The sequence below is a fragment of the Lolium perenne genome, chromosome 5, assembly GCF_019359855.2.
Source record: "Lolium perenne isolate Kyuss_39 chromosome 5, Kyuss_2.0, whole genome shotgun sequence".
In the NCBI taxonomy this organism is placed as follows: domain Eukaryota; kingdom Viridiplantae; phylum Streptophyta; class Magnoliopsida; order Poales; family Poaceae; genus Lolium; species Lolium perenne.
Window position 1 is genome coordinate 235,625,276 of NC_067248.2, and position 13,780 is coordinate 235,639,055.

Sequence of the window (13,780 nt, forward strand, 5' to 3'; positions counted from 1 at the left end):
GAAACTCAGGAGCTACCGCCACGCGATCTCGCGCACATTGCCGTCATCTGACACACGAGACGAGTACGATAGAGCAAAACTCCACGTCTCGTCTCACCATCAACCCATTACTTCTATAAATGTTGAAAGACTACCCAGCCATCCAGGGGGTCTGAGAGGGGCAAATCGATCTGGTTCGTCCGTTTCACCCCCACAGTAAATTTTGCAACCCGCTTTGCACCTAGGCCGTTGGATCTGTAGTTTCTTTTCTTACCCACCGCTGGTCATTCAGGTTGCATGACATCCGGGCCCGTGCGTTCGTGGGGCCACTTGTCTGAGACGGTGAGCATACGTTCTCGCGTCGCTGAAAAAATGAAAGCAGTGAAAACCCTAGCTTACCGAGAGCCTCCTCTCCTCCCCATCCCGTGCCTCCTCTTCTCCCCCAATCGCCGCCTCCTCTCATCCTCCCCGATCCACGGCGTACAGAGTAGGCAGGTGGAGCAGCACGACGCCGGGCTCCAGACCGTGAGATGGGGTGAGGTGGTGGTCTCACCCGGCCGCCGGTGCTCCAGATCGAGGCGGAGGACGAAGAAGCGCGGTGGAAGCTCATGGCGGCTGCTGTGCGGCCGACTTCTTGAGAGCAGAGGAAGAGGGCGAGGCTCGGAGGAGGCGGGGTGCCGCCGACGCAGAGGAGGAGCCGGAGCAGGGAGGTGGAGCAGGGAGGAGGAGCCGGAGAAGGAGTCGAGCCGCCCGCCGCTTCCGTCGGGGACCAATATAAGCCGCCTTTCTCTCTCCCCACCTCCACCAAACCCTTGTTCTTCGTCTATCGCCTCCACCCCACCCAAAACTCACTCGATCGAATCCGGGACGGCGATCTCGGATTCGCTCGCTCAATCCACAGCAACCAAGCCTCCGGATCCGCTCTCCAACCCACCGCTTCAGGTAACGGACCAGCTCCTCCGCAGAGAAGATCTATTGTGTGCAGAGTCGGTCGATCTGGGTTTGTGATAGTTAGTTTCGTTCTCGATCGATCTGGGGTGGTTTAGTCACTGAATCTGGCCGGGGCCGGCAGGAAAAAGAGGTTTTTTTTTATGAGGAGCGGCGAGTTGGGTAGGAAATTTTGCGTCTTTTTAGCTGGCCCTTCCAGAGAGTGGTTCGATCTCGAGATTCGTCGGTTTGTAGCTTCCGTTTCGAGATTTTGTAGCTAAAAAGAGTGATTTTTTTTGGTTACTGTGGGAACCGGTGAGCTAGATTTGTGTGGTGGTTTGATTAGGGAGCTTGCAAAGCTATTTTTTTTACCGGGATTGGATGCACGCTAGGCTTTCGATGTTTTGATGATGCTTTCGTTTACACTCTTAATGTTCCTGGCTGGTAATAGATCTAATAGTGTTCACTCGTGCTGTGAAGCGGCGGACTGTGCACGTGCTGCTGCGCTAGATTGGGTAGTTGGTACACTGCTACTATAGTTAGTTGTTGCAGATGTGAAGCGTACCTTATTTTTTGTATCTGATAATAGATGGAATCTCCTCGGGAAGTGCCTTTTTTTGTCCAACTTAGTTGCTATATTAGCTTGCGTCTTGATGATGACTTAGTTTGTTGCTGACCACATGTCCTGGCTGTTAACAAGCTTCTTTCTTTGTTCAATACAGTCATGGCAGGAATGGCACCAGAGGGTTCCCAGTTTGACGCTAAGCACTATGACACCAAGATGACAGAGCTGCTGTAAGTCACCTCTCTACCAATATCTATCTTGCAACAGCCATCCCATGCTATATGAAGCTCATGCCTTATGCTCGTGGCAACATGCAGGAGCCAAGGCGACACTGAGGAGTTTTTCACTTCCTACGATGAAGTGCACGAGAGCTTTGATGACATGGGCCTCCAAGAGAACCTGCTCAGAGGCATCTATGCTTATGGTATATACCTAATTCCTGATCCTTATACCCTATTTAATAACAGCTTAAAGTTTGGCCATCTTACAAGTATAAATACTTCTGTTTGCAGGTTTTGAGAAGCCATCAGCCATTCAGCAGAGGGGAATTATCCCCTTCTGCAAGGGACTCGATGTGATCCAGCAAGCTCAGTCTGGAACAGGAAAGACTGCCACCTTCTGCTCTGGAATCCTGCAGCAGCTTGACTATGGCTTGGTCGACTGCCAGGCTCTGGTCCTTGCTCCCACCCGTGAGCTGGCCCAGCAGATCGAGAAGGTCATGCGTGCTCTTGGTGACTACCTAGGTGTCAAGGTGCACGCCTGTGTTGGTGGAACATCTGTTCGTGAAGACCAGAGGATTCTTGCCAGTGGTGTGCACGTTGTTGTTGGCACACCTGGTCGTGTCTTCGACATGCTGCGCAGGCAGTCTCTCCGCCCAGATCACATCAAGATGTTTGTGCTGGATGAAGCTGATGAGATGCTTTCACGTGGTTTCAAGGATCAGGTTTGCTTCTTACTCCTCCTCATCTGCATGCATAAAGGTAGATTTTTTAATTAACTGAAGTTTCAAATAATACTTTTATAATGTTCAATCTATTCATTGAAACACGATCCTAATGTGTAAACTTTTGTATATTATGTTTTTGGTTGCACATGTTCTTTTTTACATGATACTACGTTCATGGCAACCTACTACCTCAGTCCTAAATGTAATATGTTTTGGTAGCCTACCAAAACGTCTATACCATAATGTCTTGTATTCGTGTAAGAGGTTAGACTATTTATGTGCTATACAATTGTTGCAACTTGCACAAGACTGTTTGAAGTTAATACTATCTGTATCAGTTAGAGTGTTGTTGACATGCATCTTCGTTGATGATCTATTAACGTTCATACACTTATCCCTAACTGTTCATATTATTTTTTGCATAGCTTTAACTTGTGGTTTCATCTTCTGCAGATCTATGATATCTTCCAGCTTCTTCCAGGAAAGATTCAGGTTGGGGTGTTCTCTGCTACCATGCCTCCTGAGGCCCTTGAGATCACCCGCAAGTTCATGAACAAGCCTGTGAGGATTCTTGTTAAGAGAGATGAGCTTACCCTTGAGGGTATCAAGCAGTTCTATGTCAATGTTGAGAAGGAAGAGTGGAAGCTGGATACTCTCTGTGACCTCTACGAGACCTTGGCCATTACCCAGAGTGTCATCTTTGTGAACACCCGCCGCAAGGTGGACTGGCTCACTGACAAGATGAGGGGAAGGGACCACACAGTGTCTGCCACACACGGAGACATGGACTAATCAGGACAATCTGTGTTTCAGTCCATTTTCATCTGTGTTTCAGTCCATTTTCTGTCCAATGCTTGTTTACAAGTGTTTTTATTAGCATTTTTTGTTTGCTCGACTAATCAGGACATTGGTCTGGAAATGATCATTTGACCTTGTTTTGCTTGGGGTATATGGCGTTAGAACTATCACTTTCTCTTTACAATGAATGTTGAGGGTACTGATAAGCTCCTTTTGTGGAGTGTAAAACTAATAGCATGTTTATTTAGCACTGCAACAATAGCATATAAATATATGGTCCTTCTCATTATTCTGTAATATTTCTTGATATAATAAATTTATAATTCACATGATAGGAGTTTAATTATATACCATCATGTCTGTTAATTTAAGAAAATACTAGCTTGCAGCTAAGCTCACTGTTGGAGACATGTTTTTGCTGAGTTAGGGTTCTTTTGTGAAGACCATTGATATGTATTAATCTGGACATGTTCTCGCTGAATTGTATCTTGGGCCACCTTGCTTTTCTTATCACGTGTCATTAGATTTCTTTTATTGCATCTTCCATTTATATTTGTCCAAAGTAGCGGAGAACCTGGACTTGAGACTAAGAAAATTTCCTCCATTCTTGCAGGATGATCATTGATTCATACCGTTCTAAGTTTAAAGGTTCGGTTACCAACGCTTCATAGTACTTCACTTCCATTCCTCTTGGAATGTGCTTGTACTGATCTTTCGTTCTCAATATAGCATGTTTTATGTGGTGTGGTACCTTTGGTTCAAGACAGTGAAGATAAAGGACAGGGAGGTCAGCTGCCAGACAACGTGTTTGGCAAGGATGCAGTTGTTGATCCAAAATCAACCGTCGAACCTCTGCCTCTGCCAAAAGATAAAAAATGGGTGATCTTTTGAACAATCTACATTCTTTTTATCTATTGAACATGTCTTAACAGAAAATATAATTGCAGGTGTGGGACATAACCTGTGAAACAATCGACCAGTGCAGCCGACAAGAAAAAACAACCCTTAGACCGTAGAAGTACATGGCTCCAGCTTCACGGTAGGTATGAATGTTTCTATGTGCGTGTGTTTCACATAGGATGGTAGCCTAATTGGAAAAGAATCATTCGTGTTCTTAATTTTCTTGTTTCTGTTGTTGGTGTGTTCTGAGCTAAGATATAAATGCAATTAGGCAAGTTGCTTTCATCATATCTTGAAATGTTCTTAATTTTTCGAAAGAGTATATTTTAATTTGGTTCTCTTGGGTTCAGCCTCTCAAGCTCGGTCTAGAATATTTATCAAAGAAGAGTTAGAAGAGGGGCGAGAGGAGATGGCATGTGCAACCAGAGCTTCACTGCTGCTCTGCGATAAAGGTGCACAAATTGATGTTGGTATTTAGATTGCGGTAATCTAGCTGCGATTTTTGTAGCAAAATTCTTTTTGTTGATGAAGCCAATGAAAATATTGGTGACACCTTTCAGTTAAATACAAACTTTTTTTTGTTATTGGAACCTTTCCACTGAGTATTTGATAAAAGATTTTTATTGTGTTTCTTGCAACTTTTTTCTATGACTACTTAATGGTAACTATTATATTGGGCAACCGTCATTTGATGTGTTTCAGGCATGTTTTCCAAAATAAGAATACATGGCATTTAATTTTGCTTTGTTCTGTTGGTACATGCAGCTTGAGCACAGGCATATGGCTACACTTGTGGACTGGTTGCTACAATTCAAATACTTAGGCTTCTTAGGCCTTCCCTTTACATAAGGTCCTATATCTGGTGAGCATACACTATCTACTTCTTTAGGTTCTGGTTGATGTTTCTCCATATATTAGATGGTTGTGTTTTTCCCTTCTGAAAATAGACAATGCCTTTAGTTTAGCTGACTGGAATATGTAGTAGGTACCAGACCGAAAGGTGTTGTGTGGCTTTGTAGATGGTTTAGACTTCCACATTGGAATAAATGCAGAGCATGATCACACGAGGGCTTTCTCCTGCCCTCGTGCTCCCTGTCATGCATTCTAAATCGCTTTGTTCAGGCCCGCCTAAACTTTCTTGTGTAGCTCCGCTGCTGCTTAGTGGGGGTCCAGAGGGCAGAAGAAAAATATGCACAAAGAATTCTAACCAAAACAAACAAGTGAATTAAACTTGTGTAATGGATTAAGCTGTGTATCCGTGTTTTCACTTCGGATAGAAGATAACACCTTCAGAAATCACCCCAGGTACTATAGATTTGTAAAGTGATAGAAGCTTATGCGCGTTGCTACAGTTTGTTGGATGGGAACCACGACCTCTATGTTAGTATTGTTGTTACAGAAGATAGAACATACTCCTGTGTCCATAAAATGATGTCTGACAGTTTGTCTAAATTCGAATGTACTTGACACTCTTTAGTACATAAATACATCTAAATTTAGATGAAGTTCCCGACATTCTTTTATGGACTGAGGGAGTATAAGATTCTCACAGTGGTTACTACTAACCTAGCCGGGGCAAATGCTGGCCAGCGTGCCAGTGGCTAGACCTTGCCTAGGCTCCTTGAGTGGCTGGTCCATCAATGTGTACATGCGAGATTACCATATGTGTAATCTCTGTGCGAAAATTTTATTGTTAATCATCACCGGTTATTAAATTCTACTGAGTAGCTGGTCCATCAATGGGTACAGGCGAGATTACCACCTCTACTCCGAGTTCCTCCCAAACTAGCAGTAGCATGTGAAAGCGTATTAAATTCTATTGCAATATTGGCTTCCTCTTATTCATGTTACTACTATGTGAACATGGAAGTGTTTACACTGATGGACGTTCATTGTGTTTTTGTTCTTAGTTTACCTGGAGCAGCACTAGCGAAGCATCTATTTTTCTTTTCACTTCTCAATTTCTTGTGAATAACTTTCCTAGAAACAAATATTTCTTTTTTTGACTGTATTCCTTGATTTTATTATGATGGTGTGCCAAATGAATCAGAACATCATATAGCATATCCTTTGTGGAGGTCATATATTATATTGAATGTTGCAAGTTTGTGTCTCTGGTTGTTCTATGCCCCTTTTATTAGTTCATGTCTAGCTTACTGAAGTTTTGATCAGAAGAGGAATGAATCATAGAGTTGTTGAGCATCTTTTTTTCACTGCTCAAGTTCTTGAATAACTTTCCTACAAACAATTATTTGTTTTGGACTGTTGTCTTTGATTTTATTATGATGGTTTATCAAATGGATCAGAACATAAAATGCATATAACATATCTTAGGTGGTAATGTATAGTTTTGAATGCCGCAAATGTTCTTGTGGAGTTTCTTTACCCCTTTTATTTGTTCAAGTCTGTAGCTTACTGAAATTATGGATACAAAGTGCTTGTCAAATTGCTTGCAAGGATAGCAAGGATTTTCCAGGCTGCTATTTTTCATAGTACTAGAGCCTTTTTCGATCTTGTAGAATGTTACTACTTCTTATTCCTTTTGTCTATGCTGCCTTTGATGTGTTGATATTATACCGAATGTAACATACTTGCAGTTTTAGTATACAGCTACACTTCATCAATGTTAGATCGACTTTTTTTTATTGTCTCTCTAATGCTTATGGTTTTTGAACTACTCCCTCTGTCCTACCAAAAATGTCTCAACTTTGTCAAAATTTGGATGTATAATTGTGTTTAAACATAAAGGAATGACAAGAAGCTGTATATTTTCCTTGGTTGTAATCATTATTCTACATGCAGCAGAATGCCACCGCTACCCAGGGCCACGCGAGGCATTCTGGGGTGAGCACAGCAATGATGGGTCATCAATGTGTTATATCCTAGATCCTCCTCTTTCATTTGTTAAACTGGCTCATGGTGTTGATAGCCTCCTTAACTTGCAGAAATGACATAATTCGAAATTAATAAGGATTGTTTACTTCCTTGTACATCTATGATTGATTGAGTGAAATATAAAACACTTGTTTTTCTTTGTCTCTGGCCATATGTATAATTTTTAAAGAACTAATTTCTACTACTTGCATTAGAAATATTAAAATGTTTGTTTTTCTTTGTCTCTCGCCATATTCTTCCTACAGGAAGTACGATGTTTGATGGCATATACGTTCATCAGATCTTCTGGTTAGGTCTTGAGATCTTACCACGTGGATCATGTTCATGTGAGGCCCATTACTTTTCTGGACAATCCATTTGAACTTGTCTTCTATCTGCACACTATCGCCTCCTGACTTGATGGATTTAGGAGGGATTCCATGAGCACTGATGGTTTTCAGGTCGTGTTGATGTGGTTAAATTTACCTGGGACATGCGTCCCTTCATGATTTTTTGATTTGTACATTTTGTGATTTTTTTAACTTTGAATGAATCCCTCTATAAGGCAATGCGGTTATGGCATGTAGTGAGCTTCATAGCTTTAGGAGCTTTGTATGATTTATCTTTCTTAAGAGTTAATAACAGGTTAAGAAAAATAGAATCAATATTTTTTGGTGAGTTCTTTAGCTTAATTGATTTGTACTAATTATAATTTCAGTACCAAATCTATGGCGTATTCTCATATGCTATTCTGAGTCCTCTATAATGTCTATAATTGACATTGCATATGATCTTGACATTGCATATAATCTATAGAATGCAGGTCTCAAGCATGGCTTAAAATCACAACCTTTTGGCACCCTCCTAATGTTGGCTGGACAAAAACAAATGGTGATGGGGCTTTCAGTTCTGGGCCCGGGGAAGCGGCCTATGGATCCATTGCTTGTGATCACCAGGGCCGATTCTACCCAAACGCAGCTAATGCCCTCTCTATGGAGGCTCATGCTATTCGAGGTGCGATTCTGGCCAGGGATAAGAAGTTTCAGAAAGTGATTATTGAAACTGATTCTCTGATGCTGTCAAAGCTGCTGAACAATGGTAACTTTAAGCGTTCAGAAATTGCACCTATTCTCTATGATGTAATGGAGCTTAGCAACGGTTTTTCTTGGTTCCCTATTGTTTTTATTTGAAGAGCATGCAATGTTGCCGCACATGTCTGTGCTCACTATTACGGAAAGGAGAAGGTACATTTGGACTGAATATACACCTGATTTTATCTGTAATTGCCTTTCTGTTGATTGCAACTCTATTGCTATGGAATGAAAAGCTCCTTAATCGCAATTTTTTCGTGTATATCTGATGTTTTTTTCACACACATGCCATCAGCATATGCTTTGCTGGTTCTATAGCATATGCACGGGACGGAGTAGACTATCAGTCTAACTGCTTTCCTTAGTACCAATGTATGCGTAGCTAACGGAGGACTTCGCATGTGTCTCGCCATTTAAAGCCAGTAATCTCAGTCATATATGACAACATTGATAAATTTAAGGTTATAAATGTCTTGCGTTTTCATTTGCGCCGGGGCAATTCTTGGAAAACTAAACAGACATCAGTGACAAACTTATGTTTTTATGTTCTTTAAAAAATATTGCCTATATAGACTTAAGGGCTTTCAAAGACCTACTGAATTCTTAGACAACTAAACAAACATAAGCATTGTGTAACATATTGTTATAGTAATATCTTGCATTTGCCTGTGCGCCGGGGCGCACCGGGTCATCTAGTACAAGCAAAGCGACACGGAGCAGCGCAGCGCAGACGGGCTCCGATCACCCGGCCGGCTGCTGTCAGCTCGGCCCTTCTTCCTTCTTCCCTGGATAATTTTACCCGGCCGGCCGGGTGATCTTGCTGTCGTGTTTATCCCTTTCTCTTCCAGTTTCATCTTTACCACGTACACTCCCTAGTTTACTTAGACTAGGTACACTCGTTCAAAGGCCTTAACCAGCTGTTGACTACTTATGCAAGAATTTAGAACGTGAAGTGAAGGCAACCTTCTGGTCGCTTTCATCCAGCGATTCCCTCGCGTGTACCTCGTTCATAGACTTTAAAAGCGCAGATACTTCAACGTGTCTCCATTAATTAGCGTCTAAGCTCGGGAAAAAGATCACGTAGATCCTGGGGGGAAGTGGGAGGCGTTGCTTTGGCCATACTTGTCGCTCGCCGTGTCCTTGCTCTTCCATTTCTTAAATCAAGTCCCTTTCAACACCTGCTCGTTGCTACTTCGTCTGTTTCAAAATAAATAACTTACTTTGCCAGCATAAAATTAATTTCCGAACACCAAAGAATATAAGCGTCCTGCAAAAAAAAAAACATCGATCGGGAAAAGCGATTTTTGTGTGTTGAGCCGACACTTTCTATAGTTACATAAGATATGTATGCACGTCAGTATATGACTAAAGTTATTCACGGAAAGTTTCTAATTTTGATGGCAACCAAAAAAATAACTCTTTTTTCTAATAATTGCTAATGCGGCGGATGATTAAGAATAGAATTGACTGCCAAACTTTCAAGAAAGGCATGACAAAAGTCTTCAAATAAGACATATTGATATACTCGCGACATTCCAAAGATTTTTACACCATTTCTCATGTTTCTATTACCATTACGGTACAACACTGTATCAAATACCTCAAAAACTCATTGTATCAAACGCCGCCGCCAAACCGTCTCGAACCCTCTTTCCCCTTGCTACAGTAAATCGAGGCGAAAGACAGGCGTTTTCGAGCCCCATCCCTCCCGTCGGTGATTTCGCCGGTCTGCCTCAGATCCGGTGGCCTTTATGGCCCTGGAGATGTGGCAGACCGTGCTCTTTCGCTGGCGGGCGGGATTTCAGTCCCTTCTTTAGCTAGGATAGGGTTAGGTTTGCTGGAGATGGTCGTCGATGCGGGGACGACGGCTGTCAAGGCAATAAGGTCCCTCCCTCCTCTTCTCCGCCTTGCGAGGAGCGTGAGGGCTCTTTTGGAGCGGTGCTTGCTCGTGCTGCTGCTCAACGGCGGCGCTCCGCTCGGGAAGTCTGCAGGCGGCGGCTGGCGTGGGTTCGGGCAGATGGTGGACGGATCTGGCCGCCATCTTCGTGGCGGTGTGGCGACGACCCCAGATCCGGAGCTGAAGGTGCTCGGGGAGCACTTCCAAGATGGGAGCTTGCCTCCGGCCGATGTTTTATTCGGATCTAGATCCAGCTCATTAGAGCTGGTGTCTGTTGCGGCTCTTCAACGCCTTTGTGCAAGGGGCTTCTTCAGTTCCAGATGGTCTGCTTCCTCGTGTGTTTTCTGTCCTCCGGCGACGGCGGGCAGTTCTGTGCGAGGCGGCAGCTTTGGAATCGGAGAAGACGGAACTCCGAGTCGTTTTCTTTCGTTTTCTAGAGTCTTCCAGGCAGTTCGGTGGTGCCAGTTGTTTAGCCTGTATCCTTCTTGTATTGTACGTATTCGTACTGGTTTGTACTTGGTTTCCTTAACGTATGAATACTAGCTGCGTATGCCTTCGAGCGTACGGTTTCAAAAAAAAAAACTCATTGTATCAAAATATCATTTTCTATTAAAAAGGGGTAAGATCAAACAATCAAAACTCCACGAAGAACTTAGAATGTAGTATGAGAGATTTAATGTTCATTGTGGGTCCTCCATTACAAGCCCCACGCCCCTTCCCAAAGACGAATCAATGTGGCAATGGGGCCCCATTCCCCGATCCCTATTGGTTAACTCACCTATTAGGGGACGGTGATGGTAGATGTTTAATCACCATGGGGCTGCTATCGGGGCTGAATCCCTCACCGTCAGGTAAGGCACTGACGGGTGCAGTTGTCCACTCTCCATACCCGGTAAAGGTGAATCACTGCTAAGACCAGTGACATGTGGGGCCAAGGCAAAGGAGATGGTATATATACTACTTGAAACCCTAAAATCCTTCCCATCCACTCTTTAGCCGCTACCGCCGCATCCTATGATCCCCTCTTCCGCAGGCCTTCTCTCCTCCCTTTCGATCTCCCCGCTCGGCCGCTCCATCCGTCCCGCAATCAACCACCACCCCCACTCCCTAGTCGCACGCCGTCCCACATTGTTGCATCTTCCCTTCCACCGCATGCCTCCACATCCTCCCAGCCCCTGCTGCATCATCCCCTCGATGTGTGCTGCCTCCCCCACAGGCCCCAGGATCTCTCCAACTATTGCATCCCGAGAGTGACATGCATAGTGTACAACGAGCACCTCCTTCCCAGTCACGTTCTCCATCGATGGAGGCAACATCCTCTCCACCTCGTCGTGGTGTCAAGTGCTGCCTGGCTCATCATCAATTTAGGATCAGTAACTGACCACCCCGTCGGGGAAGTGATGCTCTTTTTTTCTACTCAATGTTGCTGGTTTACTGGGTACGGTAAATCCATTGGGTATTTGCTTACCCGCCGGGTATGGTGATGGTAGAAGGAGTGCCCCCGTGACACATATGATGAGGACAGGAAGAATTTTTCTTCGTGGGGACGGTTTTGGTTCAGTAATAACCAGCGGTTACTCTTCCCGTTGCCAAATCCCCGAATTTGCATGTTATTTAGACTTACGTATACTATCTTCCATATTTAAAATGTGCAACACTCATGATTAAAGTGTATAGAGATCCAAACATTGTGACGTGTGGCATTTTATATCTTATAGTTGTTCCGATGATCTTTCTCTCACTCAGATTAGAGCAGCTCGTGATTGTTCGGTAGATTCCCCTATTTCTACCCTAGACATAGTGTTTAATAAAGGACTTATATGCTTTGTTTATTTGTAGCTCATCTCAACGACATGCTACCATTTTGTATGCTTAATATTGAAAATTAAAATGTGTTCCATTTTTAAATATATGTACCGACATTACTTAAATATTTTTCAAAATTTATGTGTGTCACATCTAAGCTGGTTTTTCTTTTGGAAAACTTGCACAACGGTAAACTTCGAGCCCTACAAGATCATGCAATAAACCATCATAGTACAAATAAGGAGGATAAAACCAAAAGATGAAATTTTTAACTTCTCTTTAAAAGACGAATCAATAAACGTCGAATATAAAAAAATACAAGGAGTTTTTCATAAGAAATCTATTTTGGATGAACTAATGCTTGTCATGAAATTAACCACAAGCCCTAAAATATCAAAATGATAAGAACCAAATTACAACCGAGAAAGATGATGCCAAGGATGCAAAGGTTTGAGCTCTCTCTAAGGGCATCTCCCCAACGGGCGACCCAAACGGACTTTGAGCGGCCGTTTGCTTCTGCGTGACCGAAAATGCGTCTGGGCCCTGCTCCAGCGGAGCGAAGCGAAGTGACCGGGCCGTCCGCGGCGACACAAACCTGGCCCAAATATGCGTCAGGTTTGCGTCTCCGTGGACGCTCCGCGGTCACGCGGAGCGTCCTCTTCTTCTTACCCGGTCCCGCATGTCAGGGACAGCGAAATCGAGCGCTTCGATTTGCTTCTTTTTCCCCTTCTTTGCTGTCATAGTGCGATGCTACCACCCCAACCCCACTCGTCATCGTCCCGCCGCAGCGCCACAGTACTCGCCGTCGGCTCGGTTCTCGCCGCGCGGGAGAGCAGGATTGTAGTCGGGGTAGGCTCTAGCGCGCACCTGTCACCTGTTTTGGGGCCAAACGTTGCCGGTTGTGCCGCTCGGCCTCGCCGCCCATGACATGTTCGGACGATTGCGCCGGTAGGTTTATTACTCATGTTTTTCGGCGCTATTGTGCGCGGTCATTGATCCGCAGTTTGTACCCACGCAGATGGACATGTGGCAGATGCTGGACAAGTTCCACGCGGAGGTCGTTGACTCCTCTTCCGACGAGGAGTCCGGTCAGTCCACACAGACATTGGCTACTGCTGCAGCCTCCATCCTCCACGAGTTCAATTCAAACCAGGGGCCGGTACACCGGGGCTCTGATGTCTACGGGAGCTTCTATTCTTGTAGACAGTGTTGGGCCTACAAGAGCAGAGGTTTGTAGAACAGCAGCAAGTTTCCCTTAAGTGGATCACCCAAGGTTTATCGATCTCAGGGAGGAAGAGGTCAAAGATATCCCTCTCATGCAACCCTGTAACCACAAAGCAAGAAGTCTCTTGTGTCCCCAACACACCTAATAGGTGCACTAGTTCGGCGAAGAGATAGTGAAATACAGGTGGTATGAATATATATGAGCAGTAGCAACAGCGCCAGAAAAGTACTTTGCTATCCAGGACTGGCGTGTGGTTGATGGTGGTAATATTGCGGACAGTACAGATGCAGTAGAACAGTAAACAAGCAGCGATAGCAGTATTTAGGAACAAGGCCTAGGGATTATACTTTCACTAGTGGACACTCTCAACATTGATCACATAACAGAATAAATAAATATATGCTAGACTCAACACCCTCTTGTTGGATGATGAACACCACTGTGTAGGATTACACGAACCCTCAATGCCGGAGTTAACAAGCTCCACAATATTCGATGTTCATATTTAAATAACCTTAGAGTGCAAGATAGATCAACATAACCAAATAGATCACATCAATACCATCATAGTAATAGTTAACTTCATAATCTACAAGAGATCACAATCATAAACTACGCCAAGTACTACATGATGCACACACTGTCCACATTACATCATGCAGGAGGAATAGAGTACTTTAATAACATCACTAGAGTAGCACATAGACGAATAGTGATACAAAACTCATATGAATCTCAATCATGTAAGGCAGCTCATGAGATCATTGTATTG

General features: G+C 43.9%; 1 protein-coding gene across 5 annotated transcripts; it reads left to right on the forward strand.

Moving 5' to 3' along the window:
• Positions 1–390: 390 nt before the first annotated feature.
• On the forward strand, positions 391–8,330 carry LOC127302313 (eukaryotic initiation factor 4A). Of its 5 annotated transcripts, none has more exons than XM_051332738.2 (12): positions 391–544; positions 718–921; positions 1,629–1,701; positions 1,789–1,895; positions 1,984–2,414; positions 2,871–3,863; positions 3,945–4,094; positions 4,163–4,254; positions 4,466–4,567; positions 4,881–4,977; positions 7,256–7,336; positions 7,806–8,330. In XM_051332738.2, exons 3-6 carry the CDS (start codon positions 1,631–1,633, stop codon positions 3,207–3,209), a joined length of 948 nt encoding a protein of 315 aa, XP_051188698.1. In that variant the 5' UTR covers positions 391–544; positions 718–921; positions 1,629–1,630; the 3' UTR covers positions 3,210–3,863; positions 3,945–4,094; positions 4,163–4,254; positions 4,466–4,567; positions 4,881–4,977; positions 7,256–7,336; positions 7,806–8,330. The 5 variants fall into 5 exon arrangements, with proteins under 5 accessions (XP_051188698.1, XP_051188699.1, XP_051188697.1 ...); XM_051332739.2 differs by having other exon boundaries at positions 7,813–8,330; XM_051332737.2 differs by lacking the exon at positions 7,256–7,336 and having other exon boundaries at positions 4,163–4,258.
• The last annotated feature ends 5,450 nt before the right edge of the window (positions 8,331–13,780 follow it).